This window comes from Dipodomys spectabilis, unplaced genomic scaffold, assembly GCF_019054845.1.
Source record: "Dipodomys spectabilis isolate Male_0828 unplaced genomic scaffold, ASM1905484v1 ptg000002l, whole genome shotgun sequence".
NCBI classification, from domain to species: domain Eukaryota; kingdom Metazoa; phylum Chordata; class Mammalia; order Rodentia; family Heteromyidae; genus Dipodomys; species Dipodomys spectabilis.
The window spans coordinates 16,867,174-16,887,242 of NW_024870679.1; the positions used below are offsets into that span (position 1 = coordinate 16,867,174).

General features: G+C 43.1%; 1 protein-coding gene across 1 annotated transcript in view; it reads left to right on the top strand.

Annotated features, from left to right (window-relative positions):
- Window positions 1–20,069, top strand: part of Tgfbr3 (transforming growth factor beta receptor 3) — a 170,606-nt gene that overhangs the window by 120,653 nt on the left and 29,884 nt on the right. Inside the window, exons 6-12 of the mRNA XM_042676890.1 lie at window positions 2,520–2,688; window positions 5,158–5,305; window positions 10,976–11,165; window positions 13,729–14,060; window positions 14,423–14,575; window positions 16,935–17,075; window positions 17,234–17,392. Of these exons, the coding sequence (XP_042532824.1) occupies window positions 2,520–2,688; window positions 5,158–5,305; window positions 10,976–11,165; window positions 13,729–14,060; window positions 14,423–14,575; window positions 16,935–17,075; window positions 17,234–17,392 (1,292 nt within the window). The remainder of the gene's footprint in view (window positions 1–2,519; window positions 2,689–5,157; window positions 5,306–10,975; window positions 11,166–13,728; window positions 14,061–14,422; window positions 14,576–16,934; window positions 17,076–17,233; window positions 17,393–20,069) is intronic.

Genomic DNA, 20,069 nt, shown 5'->3' on the forward strand with positions numbered 1-20,069 from the left:
GGGTACAGGAAAGGAACTTAAAAGACTTGGTGTCCAGTCTAGTGAAAATTAGGTAATTCCTTGATCTCACAGCTATGAAGCCTCTGAAACTTGACTGCCATTAGTTGGCCGTAAGCTACTGGCCCACACCACGGGGAAAACAATTGGGGAAAGCAAGGCAGACTTCCCAGGTAGGTGGGTGGATCACAGGTGATGCTGTGCATTGATCTTCACATTGGGTCCAACTCCGCTGAGTCAGCTTTATTCACTGACCTCCTAGAATCTGTGTGTCTTCTTTATCTGGGGGCCCAGACCTTGAACTTCCTCTTGCCCAAACCCCAATGGTTCCCCAAGTGTGGTTTCTGCCCTAATAAGTTCAGTGTCACCTGAGCGTGTGTTAGAGATGTCATGCCACGTGCTCACCCCAGACCCTCTTGAGTGGGAAACTCGAGGATGGGGTCAGCAGTAGGTGTCTTCCTGTGTCCTGCTGGTGATCAGGGGGCACACACCTGCTTGGGAATGGCTTGAGCCTGGCTAGGTAGAGTGGAAGAATGGGGAATGTCAGTTCTACCCCCTGGTTTCCAGAACTGTGGGCCTCGTGGCATTACCACCAGAGCCTCCGTCGAGAGCCCAGAAAAATGGGACATTTGATATTCCCTCCCCAGCTCATTCCTGCTCTCAGGAGTATTTCCTTTAGGCTCCTTTGCCAATCTTTTCCTACAATGCCAATCTATCATGTGACTCTACTCCATCCCATCCTACCAGCTTGCTAGGTTTCTACCCAGGGGTCTCTTTTTGTTTTCTTTCTACTTGGCACTTGGTATAAGTTTTTGTTTTGGGTGTTAGGGATTGAACCCAGGGTCTTCTGAGTGCTACACAAGTGGTCCACCACTGACCAACATCCTTCGCCACACTCACCCCTTTTTAGAAAGATTCTCACTCTGTAGACTGACTTCAAACTTCAGATCTTCTTGCTTCTGCCGCGCAGTTGCTGGGGTTACAGGTATGCTCTATCATACTTGGCCTTGGTGTAAATTGTATCAAGTGTAGAGAAAATTCATTCTTGGAACAAAAGAAACCTACCCTTTACAAAAACGTGATCAGCTTATACAACTCAGTGACAGTGACATCTTGGCTAGAGTCCTTAATAATAGCAACATTTGAACCATTAACCCTTTCCTAGTGGCTCACCAGTATGGACGAATTCTGTAGTATTTGCCTCAAATCACGACTCGTCATTTGCAAGTCCAGGAACCTTATTTAACCATGAGCCCATTACACGGCACCTACACGCCAGGCACACCTGGGTTGGGAGTACAGGCCCTGATCCCAGGAGGATTCTGGTCTCTCAGTTTCTCTGGCCCATGCGCCTGTCTCCTGGTTTTCCATTAAATCTCAGCTCTGCCGTCCCAATATCATTTTTCCATCTTGTGACCTGGGGGAGGCATCACAGGGCCGCAGCTGTGAGGTAGGCAGGCCTCGTCTGTACATCTGGTAACAGCTTCAGCAGATGTAGAGGAAGCAAGCCATGAAGTCCTGGCCCATGTTCTTGGTGAGGGCTTTTTTTTTTTGGAAAGGATGTAGAGTGCAGAGCCTGCTAGAACTCAGAGCCTCTCTCTGGTGAGCCTGCTCGCAAGAACCTCAGAACTGCTCTGTTCCAAGATGGCTCCTGGGCTGCCTTGGTGGTTGCAGCCATGTTGCCCCAAAGTGGGCTGCAGACTTCACCAAAGGAAGATTGCACAAGCTGATCCCTTACTCTCAATTAAGACCTGCCTGTAGACGTGAGCCTCCACATTCCATCCTTATGCATGAACACGGCAGAAACGTGTTTCATTCAAGTGCCAGGACTCTGATTAATTGCCTCTCATGCTACACCTAGGACTTCCTTGACGCTGGTCCCGGCTGCCACGCTGCCAGCACTTGCTTTCCAGTGCTGTTTAAATATTTAAGATGGAGAGAGAGCCCATCACGTGGGGTGCCTGTGTGAGTGGTGTGTGTCGTTGGGGGAGTGCCTTCAGATTCCCAGGACGGGCTTCACTTCCCTGTGTGGAGGGGAACAGCCCTCAGCGTTTTATGATGTTCGTAAAACAGAACAGAGTGCCCTAGAGATATTAGTTGTCTGGATCAAGACTATGAAATCAAGTGGAAGTCTGTCTGCTCCCTCCCTGTTTCCCTCAGATCAGTCTTCAAGATATATAAATATTCTCTGGGAGGAGAGCTAGGCACTGGTAGCTCACACCTGTACTCCTGGCTACTGAGGAGGCTGAGATCTGAGGATTGCAGTTCAAAGCTAGCCTGGGCAAAAATGTCTATGATACTCTTATCTCCAATTAACCAAAAGCACCAGAAGTGGCCAAGTGGTAGACCACTGGAAAGATGCTTATGCTACGTGTGTGGACCAGAGAGGTGACTGAAATGGTGACTACAAAGGAGGAAGATAGTTGGGGATAGGACTAATCACGGACTCCGTGTGTTGCTGTGTATGTGATTACAACTAGCTCAATGGTTTGACCTCACACCCTGTGCTTGCTTCCTTTCAGATCAAGTGTTTCCTCCCATGTGCAACATAGGGAAGAATTTTCTGTCACTCAACTACCTGGCTGAATATCTCCAGCCCAAAGCAGCCGAAGGATGTGTGATGTCTGGCCAGCCCCAGGATACAGAAGTGCACATCATCGAGTTAATCACTCCCAACTCCAACCCTTACAGGTGAGACATCACATGTGGGAGTGTTTCCTGATCTGAGAAGAGATGACACAGAGATCTTTCCAGACTTCAGTGGGGGAGAGGTCTGCCCCTCCCACACTTGCAGGAAGAAAGGGGGGTGGTGCCAAGGAGGAGGAAGAATCCATGCTGAAGTCTTATCTGTATCAGTCTTTAGATACCATGTCTTTCTGAAGATCTCATCTGTTCCAAAGTTAGTATTTGTTGCAGGAAGCAGTCACAATTCCTATTGAGACTATGACAGTGCATGACTTATTACACTTATCCTCATCTTGGAGCAATTCTCTTTTTAATAAAGTTCTGTTTATAGTGTTCTCAGAACAGTTACATACTTAGAACTGTTTCCTTTAAAGATGTGTGTGTGTGTGTGTGTGTGTGTGTGTGTGTGTGTGTGTGTGTGTGTGTGTGTGTGTGTGTGTGTGTGTGTGTGTGTGTGTTGAGGAATGGCTCTTTGTGATGATATACCAATGAGCCAACAGATAGAATTTGTCTCTTGTTGTGTGTGTGTGTTTGTTTTCTCTCTCAGCTTCCTGCCCCAGGAAGTTTACCTTTCCTATTAAGATTAATTACAAACTTTTTTAAAAGAAGAAAGAGAAAGAGCTGGGTATGGCGGCTCAAGCCTGTCATCCTAGCTACTCAGGAGGCTCAGATCTGAGGATTGTGGTTAAAAGCCAGCAAAGACAGAAAAGTCCCCATGAGACTCTTAACTCCAGTTAACTACTCAAAACTCAGAAGTGATGCTGTAGCTTAAGTGGTAGAGTGCTAGCCTTGAGCACAAAGAGGCTCAGGGATAGCACCTAGGAAATGAGTTCAAGCCCCGCAAAAAAAATAAAAAAAATTGGGAGACCTCATCTTAACAAGAAGAAGTAGCTATGGCATGGTACACACTTGTCTTCCCTGGCTAAATAAGGAAGTATAAATAGTTTCACAATTCAGGTTGGCCTAGGCAAAAAGCAAGAACCTATTCCAAAAGAAATATAATCAGAGAAAACAGCAAATATAGCTGAAGCATTAGAGCATCTGCCCAGCAAGCAGAAAGCCCTGTATTCAAATTCCAGTGCCACCAAAAAAGAAAAGGTGTAAGGGGGGTGGGGTTTTACAGGAAGCTGATTCTTAGACCTGAACCTCTATATTGTGTGGACTAGTGACTTAAAATTTAAACATTTTATTGTAAAGGGATTTCAAAGTTCAAATAATAATCCAGTTTCAATTGCAAAACTGAATAAATTGCAATCGTTTGTGGTAAGATTCCATTCTGTTTTCCCTGAAGAATTTTGTGGAAAATTTAAAAGTAATGGCACTAGAAGCTGGGATACTGTGTCAGCCACCCGTGTCATCTGAGTCCACACTTGGCTGCAGCTTTACACGTGTGTAAAAATAGTGTATAAAACCAACACATCAATACAGACACTTCCTTAAGCTCAGAATGACAGAGAGATTATCGTTTAGTTATTTTTTTTAATTCTCCTTTATATTGAATTCTTAGAAGTTCGGGTTTCATCAGTTTTCTAGCAATCACTTAGTGGACCATCTGTTTTCTTTATTTTAATAACTATATATCCAGGAGTTTTGGAACGTAAATGAAGAGAAGGTTGTATAACCATTGTTAATGGTTTAAGCAAACTTTACACAAGTCAAGAAATCCCCAGCCCTTTGCCTTTTATTTTATTCTGAAATTTCCTCATAGGTTTTTATCACCCTGCCCCTTCCCCTCTTCTCTGCTGCCAGCTGCCCCCTTACTAAACTGCTTCCTGCTTCTGGTTCTGAAGGACTTTGAGCATATAGCACATTTGAAAATTGCACTTTGAAAGTGCTGAAGGTTGGAAAAAAATAATTCTATTGCAAAATCAAATTGCTGCTAGGCACCCATGACTCACACCTGTAATTCTAGCTCCTGAGGAGGCTGAGATCTGAGGATCACCTGGGCAGGAAAGTACAGGAGACTCGTTATCTTCAGTTAACCAACCAAAATCTGGAAGTGGAGCTGTGGCTCAAGTGGTAGAACACAAGTGTGGAATGAAAAAGCAAAGGGATAGCACCTAGGCTCTGAGTTCAAGAGGCCCCAGTACCTGAGTTCAAGTCCCAGTACTAGCATGCACTCACACACTCACACAAATAATAAATAAATAAATTAATTAATTAATTAAAAAACCCAAAATCTAGTTTGTGCAGGTCTACGTCCTACAGTAACTCCTTTGAGTAATCATCTTTGGCCCTGCCCCTCCCACCCCCAAAAGAGAAAAACTGGAATAGCTAATTATCAGCAGGCCTGTTATGTAAAACTGTTTTGTTATATGTGCAATAACAATCTGTTTTGCACATGTCATTTGCCTGGGATCCACTCCAGCTTTTTAATCAACTGGCCAGACACTAGAAACACGAAGACTTGGAAGAAGGAAGAGTTACAACTTTCTGGCATTTGGGCCCAACTTTGCCTTTGTTTTCCATTCGCAGTGCTTTCCAGGTGGACATAATCATTGACATCAGACCTGCTCGGGAGAACCCCGAGGTGCTCAGAAACCTCATCCTGATCCTGAAATGCCAGAAGTCTGTCAACTGGGTCATCAAATCCTTTGACGTGAAAGGCAATCTGAAAGTGATGGTAAGTTGGCCGGACGTTTCTTCGTGTTGATGAGCGGCAATACCTTCACCTGCGCTTCTGGGTGTTAGAGTTGTAAACAGGTTCTGTCTCTTTGGATGTTCAAAGTTCCCTTGGTTACTTTGCATTTTGTAAAAAAAAAAAAAAAATAGGCCATCCTTCAGCTTCTGCAGTGTGTGAGGCTGGTTAGCACGTGGCCTTTGGGAACAAGACAGACCTGGGTTTGAGTCCTGGCTTTTCTGTTTACAGATTGTGCCTGTGGACAAACTTCTTAAGCTTGCTGTGCCTAGTTTGTGAGATCCCTGAAATGTATTAGCAGAAGTCAGAGTAAGTTCTAGTCAGACAAAGGACCAGTTGAACCTTCCTTCCCTAAATGACTTGTGTGGGACTCAGTGTCCTGCCGGATGTCTGATTCGCCTTTGGGGTTAGCACTTAGAGAAGATGTGGGAAATTAGGCTGATTGTCAGGTCATGCCATATTCTTTTCCTTTGGAGTTAACGGTGTGGACTTGGCATGTAGTTTCCAGGGCAAAACATTAACAGAAGAACCAAGTAATTATGGCTGTACATCACGTCTCCCTCAAAGCATTCGATTTCATGATGATCAGGCCTTTACAGACTTGTTGGCGTGATAAGAAACAGCAGCTGAGTTTCCTGAAAATGGTGAAATAAATCCTATTTCGGGTATATTTAGGATTCAGTGAATTAGATGGAAGGTTGAAGAAAACTCCTTCTTCCCATTTCCCCCCCTGAGATACAGTCTCACTAGGCATCTCAGGTTGGCCTTGAATTTGTGATCTCGTGCCTCTACTTCTTTCATGCTGGGATTACAGGAATGTGCCAGCATACTGGATGCATTGTCTTTGAAAGGGCTGCATTTGGTTTTGGCATTCATGCATGCATAGCAGCTTCCATGAGATCCCACAGTGAGTGACACCACCTGCTCCCTGGGCAGAGGCAGGTAAAGCCAGGGGTCCACACACCTTAATTTTACAGTAATCATTTCTTAAACTCTGAGAGGGCCCCAGTAACCCATCAGGTGCAATGGCAATCCATTCACTTGGTGTCAAGCACAAAGCCCGGGCCATGATTTCTCTGAAGTCACAGAGAGTTTTGATTGTCTTGGCCAGCAGGGTCTGAGGGGTATTGGTAGCCCAGGGTGTCTGCTGCTTTTGCTGCCTGGCATACCAACCAGATGTTTTTAATTTCAGAATAACAAAAACAGGAAAGGGAATCATGCTTTGTAAAAGCAAAAAACAACAACAACAAGAAAACCCCAAAACCAACACACACACACACACACACACACACACACACACACACACACACACACACACACACACACACACACACACACACACACACACACGGTACATTTTCGTTCCCAGCTGGAGTTCTTGTGTAAATACGCTTGCTTTCGGTCCTGACTCTTCAGCCGCTCTCCCTCTCCTGAGTCTATGTGCCTGGGCCCTGACCATCCTGGAGTTCACGTTGAATGTCCCTGTCTCTCACATGAATCAAAGAGGCGAGCAGTGGGATAGCTCATCCCAAACAACATCTGTTTATATTCTTCTCTTTGGCTGTACTTCTGTTCCAGGCCAATTTTGGACAATGCCTGACAACATTACTAAACAATTAGGTAATGGTTTCTGATGTTCTTTTCAATCCTCCCAATCAGTTTCATGCTTTTGTGATTTCCAAACCTTCAGTCTCAGGGATGTGAATTCTAACCTTGCTGCAGGGGAAAGGTACCCACTCAGACAAAGGCTTACATGGCTGCTTAGAGAGGTGATTTATTGAGAACTTGCTTCTAGCATTTCCCATAGAGACAGCATGGCAGAATGGAAAGCATCCTGGCTTTGCACCAGATGGGGCTGGATTCTAGCCCCATCCCTGAGTGTCATTACTTCCAGTAACGAGTGGACCTTTGCTGTGGTCTACTCCACGTTCACTCACTTATTCATTCAACAGCATGTTAAAGGACTCCGGGAGTAGGGCAGTGAGTCCTGTGCTTTACTAACGTACTAAAACTAAAAGGAGTCATCTTCCGAAAGTACTGTCTTTAACAGTGACGTCTGGGAGTATCACCCAGTGGTAGAGCACTTGCCTAGCATGTAAGAGACCCTGGCTTCCATGCCCACAAACAAACCCACAACAGGATGTTTATGGGAACAAGGGGAGCATGGCTCTAAACAAGGTGGAAGCAAAAAAAAAAATGTCCACTAAAGAAATGGTAAGGGGCTTATGAGACAGACTTCAATAAGAGTGTCACTAAGAATGAGTGGCTTTGCTGACTTTATTGGTGACACACCGTGGACAGAATGCACCTTCCTTGTGGCAGAATGGTCCACAAATGGGATCAGGAATGGCCACATCGCCATGATCAGCTCTGGCTCTTAGGTTCCCTGTGGATGAGATATGATCATTTCTAGAGCAGGATAAATCCCTAGAGCATTTAAAGAGCTTATTAAAAGTTGTTTTTTTTTTAATTTGGTTTGCTGTGGTATTAGGAATTTCAGTTGGTGATGGCCAACTTATTCTTGGAAAATATAACATCATTTCTGATGCAAATCTGGGAGCAGAAGGGGAGACACTTAGTCTTTGCCTCACGATCTTTCTTGGAGTTGTGGCTGGGGATTTTTAGGACCCCAAAAGCAGCCTGGGGTCTTAAAGAAATATAGGATGAGGGTTTTGCAGATAGTGGGAGCCAGCTTGCCTGCCATTATCCCAGCCTTGCTCCCTTTCCCCTCCTTAGATACCTGTCTTAGCTTTCTAAATTCCAAGCCATAATTGATAGGAACTAGTACTAGCTGTCAATGGCAGCTCCTAGATTTCACATGGAAAGGTGTCAACAGATTACTCCATCTTGGCACGACAGGACAGGTGGCAGTTTGCGATGCTAGTTTTGAGGAAATACAGTATTTTCTCAGCTGTCCTGACAACATGAGCAACTAGGGCGGATGAGACCAAAGTTGTTTAGGCCAAAGTTTCGATTCCAGCCAATCAAAACACACGCTGCCTTGAAGGCTGGAGGGAGTTGTGCCTCACAGAACTGCTGTTGAGTGGGTGAGCAACATGTTCAACAAATTGATTCCTTCTTTACATCCTTTGAGTCCACTTTCCTCCCTCCCTCCCTTGTTCTCTCCTTCCTTCACTTCTGTCTTTTTCTTCCTTTCTCTCTTTTTTCTCTTCCTTTTCCTCTTTCTCTGCCCTCTTCTTCCTGTCCCAGTTTTTCTTTCTTTTGAACCCTTTCTTTCCTCTAAGGAGCTTTCTTGGAATCGGAGTAAATGCCAGACCATTCTGCGTCAATGCAAGTGAGTTTGCAAATGGCCGCAGGCCTTGTAGGGCTCCAGCTGGTTGCTGTGTGCAGGGGTTGTGGCCGATTACCCTGTTTGGTTTTCCCTGAGCGAAGCATGTTGAGTAATAGAAAAAGACACCCCAGTGAGCTCCTCTAAGCTTCAAGTGGAAGTGTGTCTCACCTCAGCCAGTCTCCCATAACCTGAGGGGCCAAGACAACTTAGTGCTTGTGAGTCTTTTGTGGTTTTAAAGTGGGAAAGGATTAATACTGAATCATGTTAGGGGCAAATAGAATGGGAACCAAATGAGAAATTTAGGAAAAATGATGCACATATGCAGGAGAAAATCACTGGGCATGGAAATGAAAGCGATTTTTGTATGGCATGAAAATGGCCTAATTGGCAATCTAAAGAGCCTTTCAGCCCTGTTGCAGGAATAGTGAAATTTGTGCCTTCCCAAACTGGCCGCTGGTGGCTCATGCCTGCGATCTTAGTTATTCTGGAGGCTGAGATCTGAGGATCACAGTTCTGAGCCAGCCAGAGCAGGAAAATCTATAAGACTCTTATCTCAAATTAACTACCAAAAAGTCAGAAGTGGAGCTGTGACTCAAGTGGTAGAGAACTAGCCTTCATTTAAAAACTCAGGCTGGGGGCTGGGAAGGTGGCTCAATGGTAGAATGCTTGTCTTACATGCATAAGGCCCTGGGTTCGATTCCTCAGCACCACATAAGCAGAAAAGGCTAGAAGTGGTGCTGTGGCCCAAGTGATAGAGCGCTAGCCTTGAGCTGAAGAGCTGAGGGACAGCGCCCAGGCCCAGAGTTCAAGCCGTATGACTGACAAAAACAAAAACAAAAAAAACTCAGGCCAGGCGCCGGTAGCTCACACCTGTAATCCTAGCTGTTCAAGAGGCTGAGATTTGAGGATTGTGGTTCAAAGCTAGGCCAGGCAAGAAGGTCTGTGAGACTCTTAACTTCAATTAACCACCAGAAAACTGGAAGTAGCACTGTTGCTCAAGAGGTAGAGTACATGCCTTGAGCTGAAGAGCTCAGGGACAGAGTGCAGGCCTAGAGTTCAAGCCCCACGACTGACAGAAACAAACGAAAAAACAAACTCAGAGAAAAACTCCCAGGCGCTGACTTCAAACCCCAACACCAGCACAAAAACAAAATTGTGTCTTTCCAGGAATCCCTTTACAGAATTAAGCTCCCCTTTCTCTCAGACAAGATCCCTGCCACCAGAGTCAGTAGGCAACAGAGACTTTGCCTTGTGTATCCAGGCCATTAAAATCCTTCCCTGAAAATATTTCTATCACCTTAGCATAGTAACAGATCACCCAGTGATTTTAATGTCCTCCATCCATTTATTACTAATAATGTCTAATTTCCATTTTTCCATTGTTACTGATAATGTCCTCCTTCCATTTATGAATATTGATAACATTCTCCTTCCATTTATTACTGATAAAATATTGACAGTTGGGCAACATAACACAACATAAACTTAACATAGCCTTAACTAGTATATAACATAGCCTTAACTAATATAAGCAAAACTTAACATAGCCTTAACTAATATAACTTAACATAAAAGGTAAGTGTATTCCACTAATAGATTTGGCAAGTATAAATTCATAATTATAGATGAAATAGAAATATTGGGTGTTTTGCCATGTGGACTTTAGTGGTTTGTAAAGTTGGGCTAGGGTGCCCACTAATGTCACTAGATAATAGCAATTGTCATGTGAATCTAAGAGTAAAAGGCGTAGAACACAAATATTATGCCACTGTACCACGTACATGTGTATTTTATGCATGATTCGAAATAAAAATAGGAAGGAAAATTTGGTTGTATTCATCTAGTGTTATGTATTGATGATATAAATATTTTAACTATATGGTAACAGAGTAGGTATATTCAGGCATTATTTTTTATTAATGTAAGCAATCCAAACCGTGTGGTCAAACAACATGACTAGATATCTCTTAATCTACTGTGAAGTATTCTCACATCACCCAGCTAACTACTCAGGAGGATCATGGTTCGAAGTCAACCTGTGGGGCAGGAACATCTGTAAGAATTCTTCTCTTGAATTAACCACTTAAAAGTCATAAGTGGAACTGTCGCTCAAGTGGTAGAGCACAAGAAATTAGAAAAAGAAGAACGCTAAAGGACCCAGTCCCTGAATTCAAGCCTCATTCAGTACTGGCACCTCTCTCCCACAAAGATTTTCACATTAGTGTTCTTAGCCCAAGGAAAGTAGAGATGGAAGAAAAATAGCCCCTCACATATCATTTAGAATCTATCTTATTTCAGAATTTGGTTATTCAAAGCGCTTTTTACTTTTAGACTCTTACGTGAGTATTTGCAATTGTCCTTAGGCTCCCAACAGTATTGGCTTTGGGAAAGAGAGCGAACGGTCAATGGCCATGACTAAGTCTATCAGGGCTGACATCCCTTCCACCCAGGAGAACCTGGTCAAGTGGGCGCTGGACAATGGCTTCGGCCCTGTAACCTCATATACCATGGCTCCAGTGGCTAATAGATTTCATCTTCGGATTGACAACAATGGTAAGTATAAAACTATTGTTGGTGTATAAAAATAATAGCCCTTCGAATGAGGCTTTCCAGTAAGGATCTCACACTTCTACTTAGATGTTACTACATGTCTGTTGTACGTTTTAATAATAGTTTTGACTATTTTTTTTTAACTACAAGGCATAAAATTATTATTGTGATAGGGTTTGTTGGAGACCTTAGCCTGTCTCTTCAGTAATATGCAAGAGTTTTGTCCTCCTCCCCATTGTGATGATACTGGTTAGCCTGCCTCCTTCTTTTAGAGGCACCAGTGAATGGCTGAGAATACAGAGGAGTGAGGGCTGCAGGAAAGAACTTAGTAATCAGAGGCTGTGCCATATAAGAAAATGGTCTGGGGTCATATTCTGGGGATTTTTAATGCAGAGGAAGGGCTACTCTGGTTTAGGGGAGCAGAATGCAAGAGAGGGACTCAAGTTCTTAGGCAAGAGGCTGGGAGTCAGAGTCTTGTAGCTAATAGGACTCCATTCCCAAGTTCTGGTCCTCAGATCTGTTCCTCACCCCATGGGCCCAGTATTGAGTGTAGTGCTGATAGAATGAAGATTATGGGTACAGGTTCAAGCTCATTATTATTCATTAACTCATTATTATCATTATTATTCATTGTTTGGGGAAATTGCTTAATCACTGAGCTTCAGATTCTTCATCAGTAGTCACATGGAAAATAATAGCATCTACCTTACCAGAACATGTAAAGGTTTTATTCTTTATACATTAAAACCCCTCCAAACTTTGTACCACTTTTGGATCCATTCAATTGTAACATCCTTTTCAAAAGATTTGTATTAGCTGGGTGCTGGTGGCTCACGTCTGTAATTGTAGCTACTCAGGTGGCTAAAATCTGAGGATCAGGCTGGGAAGGTGGCTCAGTGGTAGAGTGCTTGTCTTGTATGCATGAGACCCTGGGTTCAATTACTCAGCACCACATAAGCAGAAAAAGCTGGAAGTGGTGCTGTGGCTCAAATGGTAGAGTGCTAGCCTTGAGCTGAAGAGAGGCTCAGAGTTAAGGCGCCCCACGAACAGGAAAAAAAAAAATCTGAGGATCACAGTTCCAAGCCAGCCCGGCAGGCAAGTCCATGAGACTCTTCAATAAACTACTCAGAAAAAGCTGGAAGTGGTGCTGTGGCTCAAGTGGTAGAGCTACTAATCTTGTGTCCAGGCCCAGAATTAAAGCCTCAGGGCTGGCCAAATATAAAAAAAAAAAAAAATATATATATATGTATATACATCTATATGTATATATATATACATGTGTATATATATACAATATTGCAGGAGAGTTCATATCTGCCAGTCATCTTCATATTCAACTTCCACTGAGATGGATCTGATCTTAAACATATATCGTTGGCCTTAGATAGGTAGATAGGAGGTAGAGAATACTGGGGCAATTATATTATTTTTCTCTAAATTATTGAAACTATAACAAGAACAGTGGACATTACTTGCATGGAAAGGGACAAATAAATATGTGTAAAAGAACATATATGTAAAAGAACAGGGTATCCAGATACTTTCTAGAATTTAACAGTCAAAAAAAATAGTTGAAAAGTAACAAAAGGACCAGTATTACAGCTGTGGGAGTAGTTCAGTGGTAGAGCACTTGCCTAGTATGTTAGAGGTTCTGAATTCACATCCTGATACTGCAGTACAGAAATCAGTTAATAAAAATGAAAATACAAGTACTTTTTTAAGAAATTTTTTGAGAAACTATTCTAAGTCCAAAGGGAAGTATGTGTGTGTGTGTGTGTATGAGAGCGAGAGAGAGAGAGAGAGAGTCTGTGTGTGTGTGTGTGTGTGTGTGTGTGTGTGTGCGCGCGCGCACGTGCATACTGGCGTTTGGAATCAAGGCGGCCTGGCCACTGGCCTGGGCCTGTCTTGGCTTGTTCACTCAAGGCTGGTACTCCAGCACTTGAGCTACAACTTCACTTCTGGCTTTTTATTTTTATTTGTGATGGTTAATTGGAGAAAAGAGTCTCATAGATAGATGTTTCTTTCCTGGGCTGGCTTCAAACCCAGATCCTTAGATCTCAGCCTCCTGAGTAGCTAAGATTACAGGTGTGAGCCATTGGTACCCAGCTCCAAGGGAATTAAAAACAAACAAACAAAAACCATCTACCACCATAGTTCTCCACCTTGGCTGTAGACCATAATCTCCCAGGGAGCTTAAAACATATTAATGGTCTATCCCACCCTACAGAGTTAGCTCAAAGTGTAGCCAGGGTCTAAGGATTTTGTTTTTCAAGCTACAAAGATGATTTTAATGTGTAGCCAAGGTTGAGGATCACTGATAGAATCTAACCCCATTCATTTAAACAAGTAGGAAACTGAGGCACAAGAGTAGCAAGTCACTTGTCCAAAACCACTCAGCTCATTAGAACACCAGGACTAGGCTTCCAGACTCCTTAGTCACTTGTTGAATGTATGCTTACCCCTAACCATTCTAGGCTAATTCTTCCTTTTCTTCATCTACTGATGACTATGGTCTGGTTACCCCCTCTCCCCCACTAATGAATTTTGCTACCTTCGCTTGCCACAGAGGAGATGAGAGATGAGGAAGTCCATACCATCCCTCCTGAGCTACGCATCCTGCTGGACCCTGGCAGCCTGCCTGCTATGGAGAACCCACCCTTCCGGGGAGGAGGACGAATTGGAGGTCTCCCCTTTCCTTTTCCTGATCTCTCCCAGAGAGACCGGAAGGAAGGAGGAGAAGATAGAATCCTCCGGCCCAAGGACTCTGTCGTCCCCAGCATTCAACTGTATCCTGGTCCCAGAGAACCGGAAGAGGTGCAAGGGAGCGTGGAAGTTGCCCTGTCTGTCAAATGTGACCGTGAAAAGATGGTCGTGGCTATAGAGAAAGATTCCTTTCAGGTCAGTGCAGAACCCCAGTCTGGGTTCATTATTTCCCTAGCTTAGAAACTGTGGGGTCTCTGTTTTCTCACTTGGACGGGGCCCATTTCCCTGGGCTGGGAGTCTCACCTGGTTCCTGTTGTGCTCCGTGGGTGGGTAGGTAGGGGAGGGGGATTCCAGATCCTTGTGTGTCAGTATTTTGCTATTGAATTTCCAAGGCCGACCACTACAATGGTTGTGCTGCTGACTAGTGGTCAATTGGGAGGAGGTGGCTGGGGGAGGGGTATGAAGCAGACTTCTAGCTACCTTTTGCTTGCAAGGTCAGGTAACAAGTGTTGACTCCCATGATCCCTCACTCTGTCTATGTGATTGTTGTTTCTCAGGCTAATGGCTACTCCGGAATGGAGCTCACCCTGCTGGATCCTGCTTGTAAGGCCAAGATGAATGACACACACTTCATTTTAGAGGCTCCTCTCAATGGCTGTGGCATGAGGCAACATCGGGCAAGACCTGACGGCACCGTGTACTATAACTCTGTGAGTGCTCTGCAGAAGCATGCACGGCCCTTCGGAATGTTGCTAGACATTGCTTAGAAGTAGTTATTTCTATGGAAAGGAGGAGGGGCCTGAATAAAGCCAGGTGACCATTCTCAACACAATGGCATGGACCTTGACGTGAAGTCTTTTATTTGATTTCTTGGGTGAGGTTCCACGAGTCAGAAGATGCTGTTCTCTTAGGGATTGCTGTGATGGTTTTCCCTTCCTTCTTGTCTCTTCTGATAGCAAGTTCACCAGTGAAGTGATTGACTTCTCTTCTTCCGTGGCCAAACTTCAAAGTCAAATGGCCTGGTCCTTATGGGACCAGAACCCTAAATCTCTAACTAGAAATGTGGCCTCTCTGGACTCATTTGAGTCTTGCTTAGAAGTGAGAAGCTTTTCCCATGGAGTAAAGATCCAAAAAAGAAATTATTTAAAATCTGAACAGAATCTCAACAAAAATTACTAATTCTCTCTCCCCTTCTGAAATTGGAGAAAATCTACTTTTGAAGTTACCTGGAGGAAGATTCTAGACATTTCTCCCCAATGATAATACTACAGTAGCTAACCATCACTTTCTAGGAATCATGTTTGTGAATTTATCTAAATCTATTCACGAGACAAGGCAGTGAATATTAAAAAAAAGTTTGAAACATGGTATCTCACAGGATCTTTTGAAGGGCCAATTTGACCATTGGATTGGACTTTTGATGGTGGAAATAACTCTCAGAGGTCATTTGTCTACCTTGGAAATGGTTGTGTGTGTGTGTGTGTGTGTGTGTGTGTGTGTGTGTGTGTGTGCGCGCGCGCACGCGCTCTCACACGCACGTGCCCACGTGGAACACACTTAGCACCAGCTCCATCATTACAATGGGCTGGGGTGACGGGGACTCCTGGTTCATTCCATTGCCCACCCACTGATGCTCTTAACTCAGTCCAGAGAAGAGGCTGGTAATGAGGTTCTCTGGTCGGGGGAGGAGTGGCTCTCCAGTGGGCTCAAGTTTATTGTTCCCCAGAGAACCTCACAAAGTTGGGCCTGGAAAGAACTCCAAGATGATCTCATTCAATTTCCTCATTTCATACATGAGGAAATTGAGCTCTGGAGCATTACAAGACTTCCTTATATTTGAGGGACTTGTTAATGATAGAGCTAAGCTTAAATCTAGCTTCTTCATCTCTCGTCCGTTAATCTTTCTCCAATAACTAGGCTGGTCTGTCTAAAATCCTTTTTTTCCTCAAGTAACTCATTTATTAACCTTTGACTTCCTGGCAGTTGAAACACTATTATTCCCCCAGTTAGTCAGCATTAATTACTTCAGGAGAGAACTGGATAGTATGACCATCTAAAGTCCCTTCTCTTTCTTCTGTTATTATTTTCTTTCATAGTGATATCCAGAATAAACAATATCCTAAGTACTTACTTCAATTGAATATTTTTGTAGGCTTCATTCTCTTTCTGTTCTGTTCCCTATAGTGAATATTTTAACTCTATATTTTTGTTTTACATCATGTTCTGAGTTTAAGCATATGAAATGGAAAGAGAATAGGGTCTTATTTGGAGTCATATGCTGGGGTGTATCTTTTCATTTTATTTAGAACTAACTCAGAAACAGTGATTTCCGCTAATGTTAAGGTAAATTGTCTTGGAATAGAGCATACACTTTTCTGTATCCATACGGCATGCGGAAAGATTCTGAAAGAGAAATAAGCAGAGGAATGTAAGAGAAAAGATCAGGAAAAGATTGGTTCTTCTGGAAACATCAGCTCCTGTCCTTCTAACTCAAAGAAGACTTTCTACAAATCGTCAGTGGTACAAATAAAAGTACCTTCAGTTGGGCACTGGTTGGCTTACTCAGGAGACTCAGATCTGAAGACGGTGGTTTGAAGCCAGCTTAGGCAGGAATGTTTCTGTGAGAATCTTACTTCCAATTAATGACCAAAACAATTGGAAGTGCGTAGCTGTAGGAGAGTATCAGCTTTGAGCAAAAAAGCTAAGGTATAGCACCCAAGCTGAGTTTAAGCCACAGTATAGCACCATAAAACAACAACAACAACAAGCTACCTCCAAATAGCCAGTCCATAGTATTTCTTAGATTTTTGTTTTAGTACAAAGATTTTCAAGGAAAACTCTATCTCACATTAGATGAGTCAGTCCATTGACTCTCTAGTCACCTCTATTTCAGTGTCTAGTGGTTTCTACTGCTGGAAATAATTTATGATTATAGAACATAAAGTTATGATTATACAATATCATGTTTTGATTTGTATCTGAATTGTTCCATGGGTGTCCACGTGAGGTAGAACCAAATAATTGTGGTGGGGAATTGTTCATGATGGTTCTACTTCCTTCGTGTTTTAGGTTGTGATACAGGGTCCAGTCCCTGGAGATAGTAGTGGCTGGCCAGATGGTTATGAGGATTTAGAGTCTGGCGATAATGGATTTCCAGCAGATATGGATGAAGGGGAGGCTCCTGTCTTCAGCAGACCTGAAGTTTGGATGGTATGTGTTTGGTTTCAGTAGGTAGTTTGTGGAAAGGGTTGTTGACCATTGGTTGGTTTCCATCAGGTACAGTGAAAAGATAAAATCATATGCTAACGGCAGAGCCTTCGCTCTTCATGTGTCTGTGATTTATCTTTGTTTGGGGAATTTTTTCCCAGGTTAATTGCAGCTTGGGGCAGCAGGGAAATCCCAGTAGCTTCCAGGACCAGCCCAATGAAAACATCACATTCAACATGGAGTTGTACAACACAGACCTGTTTCTGGTGCCCGCCCAGGGAGTCTTCTCTGTGGCAGAGAATGGACACATTTATGTGGAGGTAAGAGCTGAATATTATTGGTGGGCTATCAGCTTAGTGCTGAGTTAACAGTTCTTGGGACATTAGCTAGGGAGCCCTGTGCAGGCCACTTCTGGGGCCCTATCTGCTTTGGCTGAGGGCTAGGCTCAGAAAAACCTTCCAGGTTGCTTTTGAACCAAAGCAGGAAATATCAAGATTTCAGTTATAACAGTAAATGGAAAGAATATTTTGTAGAGGAATGTTAAAAAGGCTGAAGGCTGAGGCTAAAGTCTGAGGATCTGTGTTCAAAGCCAGCCCAGTCATGAAAGTCTGGGATATTCTTATCTCCAGCTAACCACCAAAAAAAAGGCAGAAATAAACTGTAGCTCAAGTTGTAGAGTGCTAGCAAAAAAAAAAAAACAACTCAAGGACAGTGCCCAGGCCCTGAGGTTCAGCCCTGGAACCAGCACACATACAAAAAGGTGGAGTGTGAATTTTACTAGTTAAGGCCTGTGCACCTACCTGCCTTAGCATTTGGGGAGTAGCAGTTCAGTAGTTGTAATGGTAACCAAGGAACATTCCAAACTACCTTACCTATTATCGTTTAAATTGCATTCACTTCTAAGTGAAAATTGTTTTCCTATGTCATTATTTAATTATCTATATAAATGTATTAAAACGATTCCCTATATTGAGCATTAATAATCATGCATAGCAAAAATCCAGGATGACTATAAAATCTTAGATAGTAAGCAGCTTATGTGAATTGCGGGGGACAGTGTGCCAAATACAATCATAAGCAATTATTTCACACTTTGGAACAATCTTATGAGACAGGACCAATAGTAGCTCCATCTTATGGAAGCACATGGATGAAAATAGAGGTACAGATGCAGCGAAGGTCACAGAGCTACTACAGAATAGAGTTCTTCCGCAGCCCATGGGGTTCTCCACTGGCTACAGTTGGCATTTAGCCCCAAAGTGACATTTGAAAAGGGAGAAAAACATCCTCCCAGTGCAAGCTTCACAGATTGAGTTCTAAAGACCACAGCTCTCCTGATGGGACGAGGCTGTCTGCTTCTCATTGTTCCCTGGGTACAACCTGCAGTGTTTCAACTGAGCCTATTGTCTTCTGGTTTCAGGGCAAGTTCTCATTTCTTGAGCTGGTTTGAATTTTAATCTGAAAGCTGATAATTCTGTTTCAGTGTGTGTGTGTGTGTGTGTGTTCGCGCGCTCAAGCTCCAAACTGGGACTTTTCCATGTGTTAAAAGTAACTTCTAGGCACATATTTCTGTTTTGGAAAGGCACACAGCTCTTACATCTGCACTGGCTTTGGGACAGAGCCCATCAACTCTCATGGCCATGTTCTCATTCTGCTTCTCCTCTTCTCTGAGTGCTTCTTTTTCTCTGGGTATACTTTTCTTTCTCTGCTGGGGAAAGCATGCTGCTTTCTACCTGCTATTTCTAAGCATAGATCTTTCCTAATTCAACATGGCTCTTTTCCTCTGGCTTCTTGGCTTCCCAGTCCATATGTGCAGTTGGTCAGTGGCTTCCTTCATGCTATGGATTTTAGGGATTTTACTTGCTTGTAGTCAGTTCTTTTCCAAATGTGTGTCTCGATTTGCTAACGTATGGTTTGCTGACTTATGCTAATTGGTGACTAATCTTACTTGTGTATTTTACCCAGGATAGTTTGGATTCCCCTGTCCCTGCAGTATTGGCTTACTTGAAATGCATGGTTGGTAGGCTCTTCCCAGCCCCCAGCTTTTTTTTTTTTTATCCTTATGATCTTCTCCATAGCGTCTGTAATTTTGGTACCAAATTCAACTAAGAAATCTGGGCCAAATCTTTCTAGCATTGAGTAGAGTTGGGAGATGGACAAACTTTTATAAACTTTTATTTAGAAATTGATTTGGAGCTGGGAATGTAGCTCAGTAGCAGAGCATTTGCCTAGCTTGCCTAACATGTGCAAGGTCCTAAACACAATCCCCAGCATCTCAAAATAAAAAGAACAAAGAAAGAAAGTCGTCAAGTTGATTTAAAATACCTAAAATACGAAAGAAAATCTGGAAGCATTCTACTATAGAGGATAGTAACCAGCCATGCTTTGTCTTGGATTCTGAGTTTGGATTCCTAGGAGAATGTTTACTTAGTCTAAGTAAAGCTTAATAAATCATCAACTTAACCTATAACCCCAGGATTTTTAATTATTTATGTTTTTTGTGTGCCAGTAACTGTTGCTTGAACTCACACTTGGGTGCGATCCTTTAGCTTTTTCACTCAAGGCTGATGTTCTTACTACTCAAGCCACAGCTCCACTTAGGGCTTTTTGCTGGCTAATTAGAGATAAGGGTTTCATATGCCTTCCCGCCTGAGCTGGTTTTGATTACAGGCATGAGCCATAAGCCCTGGGCTATAACCCTAGGGATTTAAATCTATAATCATACAAATGTATGGCATGTACCTGTTAATTCACTAATGTTCCCAGTAACTGCACCTTGGAAGCATGCCTTAGTGTTTCATTCGGCTCTGTTGTGTGAGCAACAGAGCGTGTGACCTCCTTGGATTTGTCTCACTCAAAGGTGTATAAACCCTCTACAATTCACTTCCAATTCATGGATAGTACTTTCCTTTCCCAAGAAAACCTTTTGAGACACTCTAGACATTCTGCCATTATAAATATGTAATATATAAATATATTAAATATATAACATATTTA